The sequence below is a fragment of the Phyllostomus hastatus genome, unplaced genomic scaffold, assembly GCF_019186645.2.
Source record: "Phyllostomus hastatus isolate PE091 unplaced genomic scaffold, TTU_PhHast_1.1 phas_scaffold_345, whole genome shotgun sequence".
Classification (NCBI taxonomy): Eukaryota; Metazoa; Chordata; class Mammalia; order Chiroptera; family Phyllostomidae; genus Phyllostomus; species Phyllostomus hastatus.
In genome coordinates, this window is record NW_025334024.1 from 1,644,616 (window position 1) to 1,661,055 (window position 16,440).

The following is a 16,440-nucleotide window of genomic DNA, read 5'->3' on the forward strand; positions in this document are numbered from 1 at the left end:
CTAAAACACAGTGCATTCTCTCTTTATACTCTGTGCGGAGCTGGGTGCTTATTTCAGTAATTTGTTGCTATTACATAGCACCCCAAAATTTGGTACCCCAAAACAGCAAAATCACTTAGGTCTTACACTCTGTTGGCCAGGACTGTGGGGAGGGCTTGGCTGGGCTGTTCTCACTTTTGCTACGTCATGCAGGTGTGGTCGCACGTCAGTGGGGCTGCAGCCCCCCTGAAGACTGGACTGGGGTGGGAGGACCCCTTCCAAGGTGGCTCCTGACACAGCGGGCAAGCTGGTATTGGCCGCTGAGGCCTCAGATGCTCTCCACACGCCTGCTTGAGCATCCTCACAGCACGCCGGCGGGCTTCTCCAAGAGTGAGTGATCCCATAGACCAAGGTGGAGCTGTAGGCTTTTATAATCTAGCCTCAAGGGCAAGTCCCACACTGTCACCCCACCACGTTGTATTGACCGTGCAGGGCCAGCCCTGGTCCCGAGTGGGAGGGGAGCGCACAAGGGCTTGAATGCCGTGAGGTGGGGACCACTGCCGCCATCTTGGAAGCTGGCCCCAGAGCCTGCGTGTGTCCCCAAATACACACGCTCCTCCCATTTCTTATTTTTAGTGTTGTTTGCCACTGTGAGGGTCTGGGAATGAAAATAAGCTCTTTTAAATCACAGAAGCTGTCCCCTTTATATTTAACCATCCATCCTTCAGCTTATCCATCTCTCATTTTACTATAAGAAGCTAAAAGAGGTCACACTCAACATTCTGCTTACAAATCTTGCTCTCTCTGTCACTCAGCGCACTGGGTGCAGGGTCTGTTTCCCACATTACTGCAGTGACGGTGTTGCTCAACTGTGACCAGGGCCCCTTTCTCCAGAGAGGGCTTGATGGGCATTCTTGCTGCGGTCTCTCAGGCAGTTGTGGTCCTGGGTTGGCTGGGGCTGCTGGTCTCACTGAAGTCTTGGCTGGGTGGGACGATCGTTTCCAAGGTGTCTCCTCATGTGGCAAGTCGGTGCTGTGATCAGAGACTTCAGGTGGCCCCTCCACAGGGCCTGTGACGTCATGGTGGCCAGCTCCCCTCAGAGCGAGTGACCCCAGAGACCGAGGTGGAGCTGCAGTGCCTTTCACAGCTTTGCCCTGGGACTCCGCTCCGTCAGTCCCACCACACTCTGCTGGCCACGCAGACCGCCCCTGACTCAGCTTGGGAAGGTATGAACACCAAGAGGCGTGAGTCAGTGGGGTCACCGTGGAAGCTGACCGCCACAGTGCTGTCCTAGAGAGAGGTCAAAGTGAAGAGAGCTCAGAGAAAAGCAATAAAAGGTCAAGGGAATCAGATGAATCCATCCTGTCAGAAAATGACCACATTAGACAGGGCTGGGGGGCAGGGTTAAACGGTGACAGTTCAGCTCCCAGGGAGATGGGGAAAGAGCCACTGTCAGAATCTATGGACCGAAGACTCACCCTCCGCGTCCTGTCTGGGCCTGTGACGTCACATGACTTCCTCATCAGAAAGCTGGAAATGCGCCCAACCTCCCTTCTACATCCATTTGTAGGAAGAGCAAAGGCGTGACAGAAAGCATAGTAAAGAGCCCACAGTTATGCTGTTTCCATTAATTTATTTATTGTAATTTGATAAGGCCCTTTAACAATTCCAACTTTATTGTGATATAATTCACATACCATACATTTCACTGATATGACATGTGCAATTCACCAGGCTTTTGTCTACCATCACGACTCTGGAATAATAGGGTCCCTTTGACATGTGAGAGGGTCTTGTGAGACCACGAAGAAAAACACCAGTGGATGAGCAGAAGTTAACTGGGGACCTCCTTCCCCGGGAGGGACAAGGACCACGAAGTTCCCGCTGAGAAAGGGCTTCAGGGTCTGCACACGCCGGGGCTGGGCCACCTGGGCAGCTGTCTCAGGAGAGTCAGCTGCTCTTTCTCGAGGTTGGAGTGGAGGCTGGCGGCCTGTCCTGAGGGGCCCAGCACCACATCCGAACGCACCTCCTGGACCCTGGGAACCAGTATGGCTGATGTTCCTTCCCGTGTTCTCTTTCTCCAGGGGCACAGGGGCTCCTTTAGTTTCAAGGCAAGTTGTGTGGGGGCACGAGTCTGTTTGGGGGCCACGAGTCTGTGCCCCTCCCCTCCAGGAGAGATTGCCCAGCCCTCACAGCTTGGCCCGTGGGACCCACCTAGCCCTGCAGGATGGGGAGAAAGGTCTTGAGTTTGGGGGTTTAATATTGCCCCCCTGTCAGACCCTCCTGCAGGCCTTTCCTTCAGTACTTCTGGCTCCAGCCCGGCCATTCTGCAGCCCAGTGAGGGGAGAAAGGAGGGTGGGGTCTCTCGGCCAGAGCACCCGTGGTCGGCTGAACAAATGGTGGTAGAAGCGGGAAGTAGGCTCGGCCCCGCCCAGGAGCCTCAACCAAGGAAATGGGCCGCAGCCAGGTGTGGTCTCCCCTCAGACCAACCACATCTGTGACACAGGGGCCAGCAGCAGGGGGAGGAAAGAGCTGGGAACACTGGCTTACTGGCTGTTCCGACTTGGACTTGCCTCTCCCGGCCCCATCCTTGTTCTACAGCAGTCCAGTGAGCAGCAGCCGGTCTTCTGGAGGGAAGCTGTGGGGCGGCGTCCATCACGACCCCAGCAAACAGGGAGTCCTAGGTGTCCTCGGACACAGGCCAGAGTGCTCTCTCCTCCACTGCGCTGCCTCGGAGCCAAGTCCAAGCTGTTTCACCAAAACATTCTCTCCTTTCACCTCCACAGGCTTTAGCCCTCTGACCCTGACCCTAGGTCAGGAGTCAAGAATTCTGTGTCAGACGCCCAAACCACAGTTCATGGACATCAGTGGGCATGACTGGTTTTGCAACTTTTTGCTCTTATAAAGATCACAGCTAATAGGGTCAGAAATCTGTTCAGAGGACCTCAATTGCAAATGGAGCTCTGCTACTTGTCCAGGTTTCCTGGTGAACCCACGTGCTTACTTTGTCAAATTAGAGGCCTGAGGGAGATGCTTCTTCAGGGCCACAGAATCCCAGTCTGGATCAAGTGACAAACGCTGTGTACCAGTGAAGTCAAAACAGTCTGACTGGCATGGGACGGGGGAGCCAGCAATTGGCTGACTGGAGGGACTCGCTGGCAGGTAAGTACGGATAAAAGTGTGTGAGCGAGTGAGTGCTTTTGCGTGAGTGTACATTTGTGTGGGTGTGGACCACATACACACATGTATCTGTTACACTCATGTGTGTGCGCACACACACTGCCCAGTTCTGTTCACTGGGAGGGCTGCACCTGGGATACCCCAGGAGCAGGAGCAGGAGAAGGAGCACCCCCAGCACCCAGATCTTGGTTTCTAAATACCATCTCCCTCTAAAAGTGAACAGGAGTCCTTGGAGAGACGGGCAGTTCCAGCCTGGGCAGGAGAAATACCAGATGCTCCTGGAACATCGTGACACGTCAGATGGCAGGGGAGCCGTTCAGGAGCCTGGGCGCTGTCAGTGCCTCGGGAGCCAGCTGGACGGGGTGCACGGAGAGCCGCAGATCACACCCTGTTGGGAAAAAAAATTGTAATTCATGAGTTCATAGGCAGACGAACAGACAAGTAAGTGCAAGTCTGAGGAAGCATGAGATGTTTACATAGTTTTCAAGTACTTGCCTACAATATACTTATTTTCAATAAATAGGGAAAGAGTAACTTTGCAGGGAAGGGGCCTGGCAGACACCATATTAATTAAACAGTCAACACTCACATGGCCAATAATGGGACTAATTAAACGTGTACCCGCCCCCACTTCCCCACCCCTCTAGGGACATACAGAGAGGCTCGGCCACGCTTCCTGCTGTTCCTGCCCAACTGGAGTCTCATCTCCAGGAGACACCAGACATCCTGTGAAACCAGCCATGTGCCAAGGCCAAGAACACTGGGGCAGATGAGAGGGGCTATACAGACTGAAGGAGATGGCGGCGGGGGATGAAGGGCCAGTGCTGAGCGCAGGTGGACCCTCTGCTCTCCAGCCCGACTGGGATGCGGCTCAGACGGACCATCTTGGTTTCTGGTTCTGACCACACACTGAGGCTTGTGGAGGGCCTGTGTTTGCAGGGGACGCATGCCCAAGTGCTGGGCTGTGGAGGTCACGGCTGGCCCTCACCCCGCACAGCACTCCCCGCACAGTGGCAGCACGCTCTGTGGGGCGCTCCCTCGCCTCTGCGTGGATCTGCTGTTTCATCCACATGGCCCGGGTGTGGAGGCCAGCCCTTCTACACCCTCACCTCTGCTCATTCCTCTGCTGCCCCCACCACACCCGAACGTTCTGCCGCCTGGGCCTTCCTCCCAGAGGGCGGCCCAGAGCTGGAGGGACTCTGAAGGCATCCCAGGAAGGAGGGCCCCCCTGCCAGCCATGGGTCTGAGCAAGGCCCCCAGGGACAGGCATGTCCCTTGCACCCTGAGCCTCCACAAGGGGGCCCTGATCTGGTTGATGCACTGCCTACTCCTCCAGTAAACGCTGCGTACAGACGTCAGGGTGAGAACACCCACCCTTGGGGCTAGGGCATCCCTCCACACACTTCTCGCCTCTGCCCTTGTATGTCACTCCACTGTCACCCCCACAGCCAGGCCAGGGAAAAAAAGGAGTGTCCCGTGGATGGGAAGCCAGCCGGGCCCGAGGGCACCCGGCCTCGAGGGCACCCGGCCTCACTGGGGAAATGAGGGCCTTTAGTGCTTTCCTCCCTCCCTCCCTCCCTCCCACCCTTTCGCTCACTCACATCAGCTCCTGCGCCAGCAGGTCCTGCCTCCACCTGCTAGATGCCAACAGCACCCCCTCCCCAGTGTGACCAAAAAAATGTCTTCAGACATTGATCAGTGTCCTTTGGGAGGAAGAACTGGCCCTGGTTGGGAGCCCACCCTTGTCCATGGTTAGCCCTCAAAGCCTCAGCTCCGTGGCTTATGAGCAAAATGACTCCACCAGCGGAGGGGGGCGGGTTGGTAGGAGCAAGGCCTGGGTGCTCCCAGCATTCAGGCGAGTATCCTGGGCCCCTGGGGTTCAGGTCCCAGCTGCTGAGGGAAGCATGAGAAGAAAGCAAACTGTACTGGGGACACAAGAGGTCCATCTGCAGGGTCTGTGACCAACTCCAGCGGAGCTCACACACAGGCTTTCCTTGTCGTCAGCAGCCCACAGCCTGAGTCGGCTTCGCCCACTGCACTGAGGTCATTCTTGAAAATCCCCCAACCACAGACCAGGGAGAGCTGGAGGAAGTGAGTGAGAGGGAGCTGCTGGGTTGTGATAAGGCAGGTCTGGAGCTCACGGGGTTCCTGGGGCTGCCCCAGGCCTGCGGCCAGCATGAGGTCATCACTTAGGTATGCCGCCCCCAGGGGTCAGCAGAGAGCCTGGGAGTCCACAAACAGGCCTTGATCCACTCCCACTCAACCTGGCTGGGGGCCAGGTGCCCCCGTGTGGTCACACCCAGAGGTCCCCCCAGGGAGCAGGTCATCAGCCAGGGCAGGGAGGGGGCAAGTCCTCCCAGCTCACTTCTCCCTGACAGCCTGGTGCCTGAGCAGGGCTGGGAAGGGCGTGGTCAGAGGGGGTGATCTGAAGGGGATGTTTAAGCCAGACCAGCCCCATGGGTAGGCGAGTGCAGGACAGGGTCTCCAGGAGGCCTTCTGGGTCCACTTTCTCTGACAGGTGGGGCCAAGGGGGGAGCACGGGTCTGCCTAGGAGAGAGGCTGCTGCTCGTCCCCCACAAAAGGGGCCTCAGCTCGGGGGTTTGGATTGGCTCAGGGCTCACACAGTAGTGAGGCGCAGCTTGCGACCCGAAGGGTCAAAGGGGTGGAGTGCAGGACCCGAGCTGAAACCCGGATTCCCACACTCCAGTCCACCTTGGTGGTCCTTCTCTTTGGGTCTTTCCACTATCCCACTCCGGCTGTCTTTCTACCTGAGGAACCAGGGAGCTGGAGGACAAATCCAGGTTTTGTGTGGCCTGCAGCTTACGTAGTTTTAGAGGATCTTTTCAAGGAAAGCAGTACAGAGTGACAGATACTAGACACAGCACAAGGGTGGACGCTCCGCCCCTGCTCTGCGGGGCGCCCTGGGGGTGGTGTGGCAGTCAGATAACCTCGGGAAACTCAGGGCACGGGGTTATCCTGCCCGGAGGGGCTGCGGTGCCACCCACAGACACCCACCAGTGTCTTGGGCCGGATTAGCAATATCCCACCTTTACCTGAGACTTGCGCTCTCACTCCCCTCATCATACTCTAAATCTATTTTTTAAGCCCCCCCCTCCCATTTCCTTTATACGGTCAGTTTTTTAGACTATTCATACATTTACCACTTTCCTGCATCTCGGCTCTCCCATCCGGGATCACTTTCCCTTTGACAAAAGCATGGTCTTCAAAACTTTTGGCGCGTGCCTGACAGTGGCAAACTCCCCTCACATGTGTGTATATTTTATTAACATTTTTTTAAGTTTAGATTGAAGAATGACAGAGGTAAGTGCGTAACCACAGCACCCCTTCTCCCAAAGTGGGCACGCGTACAGAGCGCAGGGGCACCAGGCTCCCACATCACTGAGGCGTCTTCCTCCAGGGGGGCTTCCGTACACCAGCCAGTGTTCGGCCTGTGTTTGAAATGGGCACAAACAGGCCTAACGGCGTCCTTTCTTTCCTCACCATGTGTGTGCAGCTCGTCGGTGTGACTGCAGGAACGACATTCCATTCATTTCCATGGCTGTTCCGTGCCCCTTGGAATGAGTCGGCTGTGAAGAGTGGCCCATCCTGCTGGTGGCGAACATCTGAGTCCCCTGTGGGGCTCACGAACCGGCGGCCGCAGGGCCGTCCTGGCAGGTCTCCTGAAGCGCACAAGCCCATGTGCTGCTGGACAGAGAGAGCCCAGAGGGGCTGCTGCACGATCCGCGTGCGTGTGCTCAGGTCAGGAGAAGGCGCCTCACTATGTACCACGGTGGTTTCACCAATCCCCACCCATATCGCACAGGAGGCTCCATAGTTCACCTCCCTCAGTGTCGTCAGCGTTTTAAGTCATAGAGATTCTGGAAGTGTATCACGGTGGTTTTGATTTGATTCAGTGAGGTTGAATACCTTTTCAGATCTTTATTGACCATTTGGAGATCTTGATTACATGTTCATGTCCCCCTCCCCTTTTTTTTTTTGGAGGGGTGGAGGAACAAAAATTCATTAATTCTCAGGTAATTCAGCAGTGGTGCGTGAATGAGAGTCATAACCCTGTTTCTGAAAGTGATCACAGCGGCTTCCCCCTCCATCCCCACTCCTTCTGTTGGCTTCCTGGCGGCCCCTCTGGGCTCGGCCCGTCCACACAGAGTTGTCTGTCTATGTTACTTCACAGGTAATGCACCCTATTATCTTATATATCATGGAAATAAGTCCTTTATTGGCTAAAAGGAGAGCAAATGTCCACCCCACTCTGTGGCCTGATTTTCTGTCCTCTTTTAATGCTGTCTCTGATGAACCTAAGTTCTCAGTTGGAATGAACGCCAATTCATCCATCTTTTCCTTTAATAGTCAGTATTTTTGTATTCAGTTTAAAAAACCGTTATTGACTCCAACGTCATGAAGAGATGTCCTTAGTTATGTCCTTAGAGTTCCACGTGTTCCTTTCGCATTTTCTCCATAAATGATCTTTGTGTAAGTTGAGAGACGGGGATTAGTCATTGTTTCCTTTGTGAATATCTAGTTGACCTGGAACTACTTATTGACAACAGTGTCCCTTCTGACTGGCTGTAGTGTCTCTGTATCACCCAAGAAAAGCTGCACAAGTGGGTCTGTTTCCAGGCCCCTTATTCTGCCCGTTCCCCTCTGTCCATTCTCACACTAACACTGCCTTGCTGTCTGAGAGCATGTCTGTCTGCCAAAGGCATTTGAAGTCTTCAACACTGTCTTCATTATTCTTAGCCTGTTGCATTTCAAATACGTTACAGAATAACTGTGTCAGTTTCTACAAAAATCCATGCTTGGATTTTGGTTGCAAGTGCACTGGACCCACCATTTAGGGAAGGACTGACCTCTTCACAGTACTAAGGCATGCAATCCACAGACATGCCCTGTGACTCCATTTCTTAGGTTTTCTTCATTTCCTTCAATAACATTTTACAACTTTCTGTCTCAGGTATCTTTTGTTAGATTATTCCCAAGTAGTTGAAGTATCTGAAAGGCTATAAAAACATTTATAAGTGATCATTATTATTTGTTTCTAATATTTAGAAGTACAATTGATTCTTATATGTTGAGCAGGAATCCAGGGATCTTGCAAAATTCACTTAATATTTTGTTTTTGGATTTCTTTGGTTTTTCTTTTTATATAACCATATCATCTGCAAATAATGGATTTGTCGTTCGATCAGATTAGGAAAGTCGCTTTCCACTCCTAGTTGCTAAAAGCTCTCTTAATCACGAATGGGTGTTGAGTTGTACGAATGATTTTGCTGCATTTATTGAGATGACCACATGGTTTGTTTCTTTGTTGATGTGGTAAGTTACGTTGATTAAATTTTTTTAATATGATTCAAAACTTACATTCTTGAAGCCAACCCAACTTGGATATGATAAATTATCACTCAGCATCACTGAATCCAGCTTGCTCATACTTTGCTTAGGATTGTTTAGGATTTTCAAGAGAAACACTGGTCTGTAATTTTCTTTCTTGCAGTTCTCTTTTCTCTTTTCAACATCCTTCTCAGGTTTTGATGTCAACATTATATTGCTCCATAAAAAAAGATAGGATATGAGCCTCTCCTTTTTGCTGTGTGGAAGAGTTTATAACAGATTCCTATTCTTTCTTAAATATTTGAAACATTTAACAGTGAAATCATCTGAGCCTGCAGTTTTCCTTGTAACAAAATTTTAAATTATAGGCTAAGATTTCTTTAAGATAGGCACTATGAAGAGTGATCTCGGTGAAATTCTGGTATAGAAGTTATTGGTGCTCATTTTGTTCAGAAACATTAATTTGAACATCTATCCACACATGAAAACGCCTTCGCTAGAGTTAAGGATTCCATGTGAGGAATGACAGAACCTGGGTTAAACCCAGATGAGAAAAGATACTTTGAAGAGGGTAGAAAAGACTGTTTCATGTTATCCCAGTCAATGCCTCCCCTAGACCTGGCAGCCCAGGACAGAGAGAGACACCCTCTGCAAGGAGAGGGAGAATAAGTCAGTGCCCAACCTCACCATGGATTCTGGGGCCAGCCGCAGGCGCCAGGTGTGTCCCAGTGAGCCCAGGTTCCAAGCCCAACCCTGTGGACCCAAGCACCAGGCCTGCTCATCTGCTGACCCAGGTACCAGGCTGAGCCTGCCAGTGAACTCCACCCAGGTTCCTAGATGTGCTGACTGGTGTAGGACTTCCCCTGCCATAGCCAGTCTGTGAAGGCTGGAAAAGGTGCCTGCTCCTTCAAATGTGCACACACCAAGAGAAGTCCACAAGAATCATGAATAATCAGGGAAATATGATACCACAAAAGAAAGCTAATAAAACTCCAATGACTGACTCTAAGAAATGCAGGTCTACGAAATGACTGAAAAGAATTCAGAATAACCCTTTAAAGGAATTCAGTGAACTACCAGAAAACAGAAATAAACTAAATAAAATTAGAAAAACAATGCATGAACAAAATGAGAAGTTCAACAAGAAACAGAAAACATGTTTTAAAAAAACAAACAAAACAGAAATCCTAGAGTTCAATATGATGTCTGCAATGAATCTGATAGAGAGCTTCAACAACAGGCTGGATCAAGCAGAAGAACTGGTGAACTAGAAGACAGACCATTTGAACCATCCAATCAGAGGAACAAGAAGAAAAAAAGAGTGAAGAAATCCCTACATGAACTATGGGATACTAAAAGAAAAAGAAAATACTACATATTACTGGAGTCCCAGAAGAAGAAAGGGAAGAGAGCTTATTTTTTAAAAAATGGCTGAGAACTTCTCATATCTGGGGAGACATTTAGATATCCAAGTTCATGAAGCTCATAGATTCTTGCCCACCCCACTATATTTCAACCCAAAATGAATTTCAGCAGGATACATTATAATAAAACTGTCTAAAATCAACAACAGAATTTTAAAAGAAGCCAAGAGAAAAAAATTCTCACATACAAGGGAACCTCCAGAAGGCTATCAGGAGTTTTTTCAGTAGAAACTATGGAGGCCAGGAGACAATGGGATGATGTATTCGAAGTGCTGAGAAAAAAAAAAAACACTGCCAGAAGAACACCAGGCAAAGTTGTCCTTCAGAAATGAAAGAGAGAGAAAGACTTTCCTACTCAAATAAAAACTGAAGGAGTTCACCACCACTAGACCTGTCTTACAAGAAATGCTAAAGGAGTTTTTCAAGTTCAAATGAAAGGACACTAATTAGTAACATAAAAACAGGTGAAAATAAAAAGTTTATATTGGGAAAGGTTAAGTATAGTCAAAATTAGAATACTGTAATACTCTTAATATGATGGTGTGTTAATCACTTAACTCTAGTATAAAAAATTAAAGGATAAATTCTGGACAAGATGGAGGCATAGACAAATATGCTTTGCTTCCTCGCACAACCAAGAGAAGGGCAACAACCAATTGAAAACAAAAAAACAACCAGAACTGTCAGAAAATTGAACTGCACAGAAATCTAACAACTAAGGAGTTACAGAAGAAACATTCATCCATACAAGTAGGAAGGGTGGAAACAGGCAGCCAGGGTGAAGAGGATACATGGCAAGGCTGCGGCTGCAGACTGAAAGGGCGAGGTGGCAGCTGGTGGGCTGGGCGGTTCCACATTTGCGCGCAGGTAAACTGGGAGGAAAACCTGGGGAAAGAGAGACACCGTACAACCCAGGGCTCCAGCGCAGGAAACTAAAGCCTCAGAACCTCTGGCTGTAAAAATCTGTGGGGCTTTTGGTGGTGGGAGAAACTCCCAGTCTCACAGAAGAGTCCATTGGAAGGACCCACGGGGTCCTAGAACATACACAAACCCACCAGAGGGGCCCAATTCACTTGTGGGCAGTGGGGGAAAGAACTGAAAGTGGGGCAAGAGCCAAGCAAGAGGCACTGTTCCCTGTCTGACACCTCTCCCACATAGTGTCACAATGCGGCAAAGTGGGTTGTTCCACCCTGGTGAACACCTAAGGCTCTGCCCTCACAACGTAACCGGTACAACATAACAGACAAAGAAATATGGCCCAAATAAAAGAACAGATCAAAACTCCAGAAAAGAAACTTAGCAATGAGGAGATAGCCAACCTATCAGATGCAGAGTTCAAAACACTGGTAGTCAGGATACTCACAGAAATGACTAAGTACAGATACAAAATAGAGGAAGAAGTGAAGGCTCTGCAAAGTGAAATAAAGAAAATAAACCAACAGTGAAGGGAAGGAAACAAATAATAAAGGAGAACTTCCCCAATCTGAAAAAGGAAACAGACATCCAGGAAGTCCAGGAAGCTGAGAGTCCCAAAGAAATTGATCCCAAGGAGAAACACACCAAGGCACATCATAATTACATTATCCAAGATTAAAGATAAGGAGAGAATCTTAAAATCAGCAAGAGAAAAGGAAACAGTTACCTACAAAGGAGTTCCCATAAGACTGTCAGCTGATTTCTCAAAAGAAACCTTGCAGGCAAGAAGGAGCTGGAAATAAGTATTCCAAGTCATGAAAGGCAAGGGCCTCCATCCAAGATTACTCTATCCAGCAAAGCTATCATTTATAATGGAAGGGCAGATCAAGTGCTTCCCAGATGAGGTCAAGTTAAAGGAGTTCATCATCACCAAGCCCTTATGTGAAATGTGAAAGGGAATTATCTAAGAAGAGGAAGATCAAAACTATGAACAGTAAAATGACAACAAACTCACAACTATCAACAACTGAACCTAAAAAAACCAAAAACAAACTACACAAACTAGAACAGGAACAGAATCACAGAAATGAAGATCACATGGAGGATTATCAGTGGGGAGAGGGGAGAGGGAAAATGGGGGAAAAGGTACAGGGAATAAGAAGCATAATTTGTAGGTACAAACTAGACAGGGGGAGGTTGATAGTGTAGGAAGTGTAGAAGCCAAAGAACTTATGTGTACAACAATGGACGTGATCTAAGGAGAGGAATGCTAGAGTGGGGGTGGTTGGTGCAGGGCAGAGGAGGATAAATGGGAGAAAAAAAATGGGACAACTGTAATGGCATACTCAATAAAATATACTAAAAAATTAAAGGACAAAAGTATTAAAAATAACCTGTTATACTAATTTGTCAGTGGATACACGGCATAAAATGATGTAAACTGTGACATCAGAAACATAAAACTGGGGGCAGGAGGAGTAAGTATGGGGTTTTCGCATGAAATCAAAGTTGTTACAGCCTTACAAAGCCTGTATATTTATGTCTTATGTAAGGCCTCATGGTAACCACAAAGCAAAATCCTAAAGAAGATATAACAAAAGATAAAGTTTAGGGGGACCAAAACATACCACTACAGAAAGTCATCAATTCACCGAGGAAGACAGCAAGAGGAAGGAAAAAGAAACAACAAAACAGCAAAAAACAGTAATATGACACTGTCATTACCTATCAAAAACTACTTTATGTGTGAATAGATTAAAATCTCCAATCAAAAAAAGCATCAAGTGGCTGAATGGATTAAAAAAAAGAAGACTCGAGTGCATGCTGTCCACAAAGAGACTTAGTTCAGTTTTAAGGACACACATGGGCTCAAAGGGAAGGGATGGAAGATATTCAATGAAGGTGAAAAATGAAAGACAGCAGAGGTAACTACACTTATATAAAAAATAAACTTTAAGTCAACAACTGTAACAAGAGACAAAGGTCATGATATAATGATAAAGTGGTCAGTTCGGCAAGAGGATATAACAATTGTAAATGTATATATAGCTCACAGTGCTGGTTTCTGAAAAGACAAATACAACCGACAAACCTTTAGCTAGATGAGGAAAAAAAGAGAGAAGACTCAATAAGTATAATCAGAAATGAGAGAAGACATCACAACTGAGTCCACAGGAATACCAGATCTTAAGAGAAGACTATGAATAATCAGACATCAATAAACTGGATAATCTAGAAGAAATGGATGGAAAACTCCTAGAAACAAAACTGAATCGAGAAGAAATAGAAAATCTGAAGAGACCATTAATGAATAAGGAGATTAAACAGTAATCAGAAACCTCCCAACACAGAGAAGCCCAAGACCAGGCGGCTTCACTGGAGAAGCCTACAAGACATTTAAAGGAGAATTAAGGCCAGTCCTTCTCAAACTCTTTCAGCAAAATAAAGAGAAGGGAACACTCCCAAACTCATTTTACAAGGCTAGCATTACCCTGATACCAAAGACACATGAGGACACTACAAGTTGCTGTTCCTGATGAATACAGATGCAGAGGTTCTCAGTAAAATACTAGCAAACCGAATTCAACAGCACGTTGAGAGTACAACACACCATGATCAAGTGGGATTTTTCCCTGGGATACAAAGATGATCTGACATATTCAAATCAATAAATGTGACACACCACATTAATAAAATGAAAAATAAGTATCATATGATCATCTCAATAGATGCAGAAGCATTTGACGAAATACATCCTTCATGATAAAAACTCAACGAATAGGGTACAGAAGGAACATACTTCAACATAATAAGGGTCATACATGACAAGCTGAAAGCTAAAATCATACTCAATAGTGTATGAAAACAAGCTTTTCCTCTAAGATCAGAAACAAGACAGGGTGCCCACTCTGGCCACTTCTATTCAACATAATACTGGAAACCCACGCCAGAACACTCAGGAAAGGAAAGGAAGAGGAATCCAAGTCAGAAAGACATTAAACTATCTGTTTGTAGATGCTATGATTTGATATAGAGGAAGTCCTCAAGTCTCCCCCCGACCCCAAATAGTAATATTAATGAACAAATTCAGTATGGTTGTAGGATACAAAACCAATATACAAAAATCAGTTGCATTTCTATACACTAACAACAAACTATCTGAAAAGAAATAAATGAAACAATTCCATGTTCAATAGCATAAAAAACAATGAAATACTTAGGAATTAATTTAACCAAGGAGGTGAAAGTTGCACACTGAAATTTATAAAGCAACTGATGAACGAAGTTAAAGAAAAATAAATGGAAAGATATCCCATGTTCATGGAAAAAATATTGTTAAAATGTTCATACTACCCGAAGCCATCTATAGATTCAAGGCAGTCCCTACCAAAGTTCTAATGGCATTTTGCATAGAAATAAACAACCCTAAAATTCTCAATGGAACCAAAAAAGAACCCGAGTAGCCAAAGCAATCTTGAGAAAGAAGAACAAAGCTGGAGGCATAAAAACAGATGCATGGAAAATGAAAAAAAAAAAACCCAAGAGCCCAGAAATAAACCCACACCTATTCAAACTAATATTTGACAAGGGAACAAAAAATATTCAATGAGGAAAGACCAGTCTCTTGCAGTGCTGGAAAAACTGGATATTCACATGCAAAAGAATGAAATCGGACCCCCTATCTTAAAAACATGCACAAAAATTAACCTAAAATAGATTAAAGATGGAAATATGAGACCTGAAAAATGAAAATCCTAGAGGAAAACAAAGAGAAAAAGAACTTTGACACTAGTTTAAGCAATAGGGGTTTTTTTTTTGTTTTGTTTTTTTGATATCACACCTAATGCTCAAGCAACAAAAGTAAAAATATTCAAGTGAGATTACACCAAAATAAAAAGGTTGTGCAGAGCAAAAGAAATAATCAGCGAAGTGAAAATGCAACCTACAGAATGAGGAGAAAATACTTACAAGCTATCCATCTGATAAGAGTTTATATCCAAGTAAATAAGGAGCTCACACAGCTCTATAGCAAAATAAACAAAAAACACTCAAACAATCCAATTAAGTGAGAAGAAATGAATAAACATTTTTCCAAATAAGACAAACCTGGCCAACAGGTACATGAAAAGATGCTCAACATCACTATTCATCAGAGAGATACAAATCAAAAGCACGAGATATCATCTTACACCACTAGAGTGGCTATTATCAAAAAGGCAAGAGATAGTAAGTGCTGGCAGGGATGTGGAGTTAAGGAAACCCTTGTGCACTGTTGGTGGGACTGTAAACGGGCCCCACCACCATGGAAAAGTCTGGGTATTAAAAACAGAACTACCATGTGATCCAGTAGTCCCAATCTGGGAATATAACTGAAGGATCCCATGAGTTTTGTTAAGTCCCTTTGTCATATTTAACTGTCCGTTAAAAACACTTCCCATTTGGATTTCTTATTTGACCTTCTTTATGGCCTGGCCCGTGGCCGACTTTGACAAAGTTCCAAAGCGCACGTGTGCTCCTGACTGCTGGGTGCAGTGCTCTACACGCCGAGCAGGTCCAGTTCCTTGATCGCAGAGTTGAAGTACCCCGCTCCTCACTGACTTTTTCTAGACTGCTTCTTCAGTGTTTGTCACAGACGCTGAGTTGCACGTCTTCGAATTGTACAGCCTCTTGATACTTTTTTTCCAGGGCAATAAAAGAGAGCTTTAAAACAATTTAACTTCTTTCCAGGCCATCCCAGCTTAGAGAGTAATGTTTCCCAGGATTTTGTTTTTGACAGCTTCAGTGAGACAGTTCCATGCTGAGCACGCAGACGTATCCGTGTCTTTACTGTCCTGTTTGTTCCCTCTCCCGCTTGCTCAGAACTCCTCCCGGAATCCACATTTCTCCTCTTGAAGAAAACTCCTTACACCTTCTTTCTGAGAAATCATCTGCATTTTTGCAAATGAAGGTACCACCTTCATTTTTGTTCATTCATTTCTTAGAATGTTGCTCCATTTTTAATAACTTCGAGATATAATTTACATACCAAAAAATTCACCCACTTCAGTGCAATTCAGAGATGTTTAGTTAGTTTACAGAGTTGTGCTGACAACACCAAAACATCTTCATCACCTGAAAAAGAAATCCCACATGCCCAGTGCTCCCTCCCTTCGGCCCAGGGCAACCACTCATCTGCTGTCTGTCTCCATAGATGTGTCTATGGTGAACATGTCACATAAACAGGATCATATAAGATGCAGATGATTATATGTGGCTTCTTCCACTCAGAATGATGTTTTCAAGGTTCACTCATGTTATTTGTCAGTGCTTCACTTCTTTTTATAGCCGAGTAATATTCCATTGTATGAATGGGCCACATTTTGTTTATCCATTCATCCTTCGACGGACACCTGGTTCTTTCCATTTTCTGGCCACTGTGGCTAGTGCTGCTATGCTATGAATATTTATGTACAAGTTTACACATGGACATGTGGTTTAAATTCTCTTAAGTGTATACTCAGGAGTGGAACTGCTGGGTCAAATGATGTTTGTCATTGGCATTCTTGAACCATAAACAAAGTTCACTGTAGAGAATTTTTTCCCTTCACTGCCT

At 46.5% G+C, this 16,440-nt stretch overlaps 1 protein-coding gene across 1 annotated transcript in view; it reads right to left on the reverse strand.

Annotated features, from left to right (window-relative positions):
- Window positions 1–1,602: 1,602 nt before the first annotated feature.
- Window positions 1,603–16,440, reverse strand: part of LOC123806078 (BTG3 associated nuclear protein) — a 139,753-nt gene continuing 124,915 nt past the window's right edge. Inside the window, exon 13 of the mRNA XM_045819085.1 lies at window positions 1,603–3,547. Coding sequence (XP_045675041.1) covers window positions 3,494–3,547 — 54 coding nt within the window. The 3' untranslated portion in view covers window positions 1,603–3,493. The remainder of the gene's footprint in view (window positions 3,548–16,440) is intronic.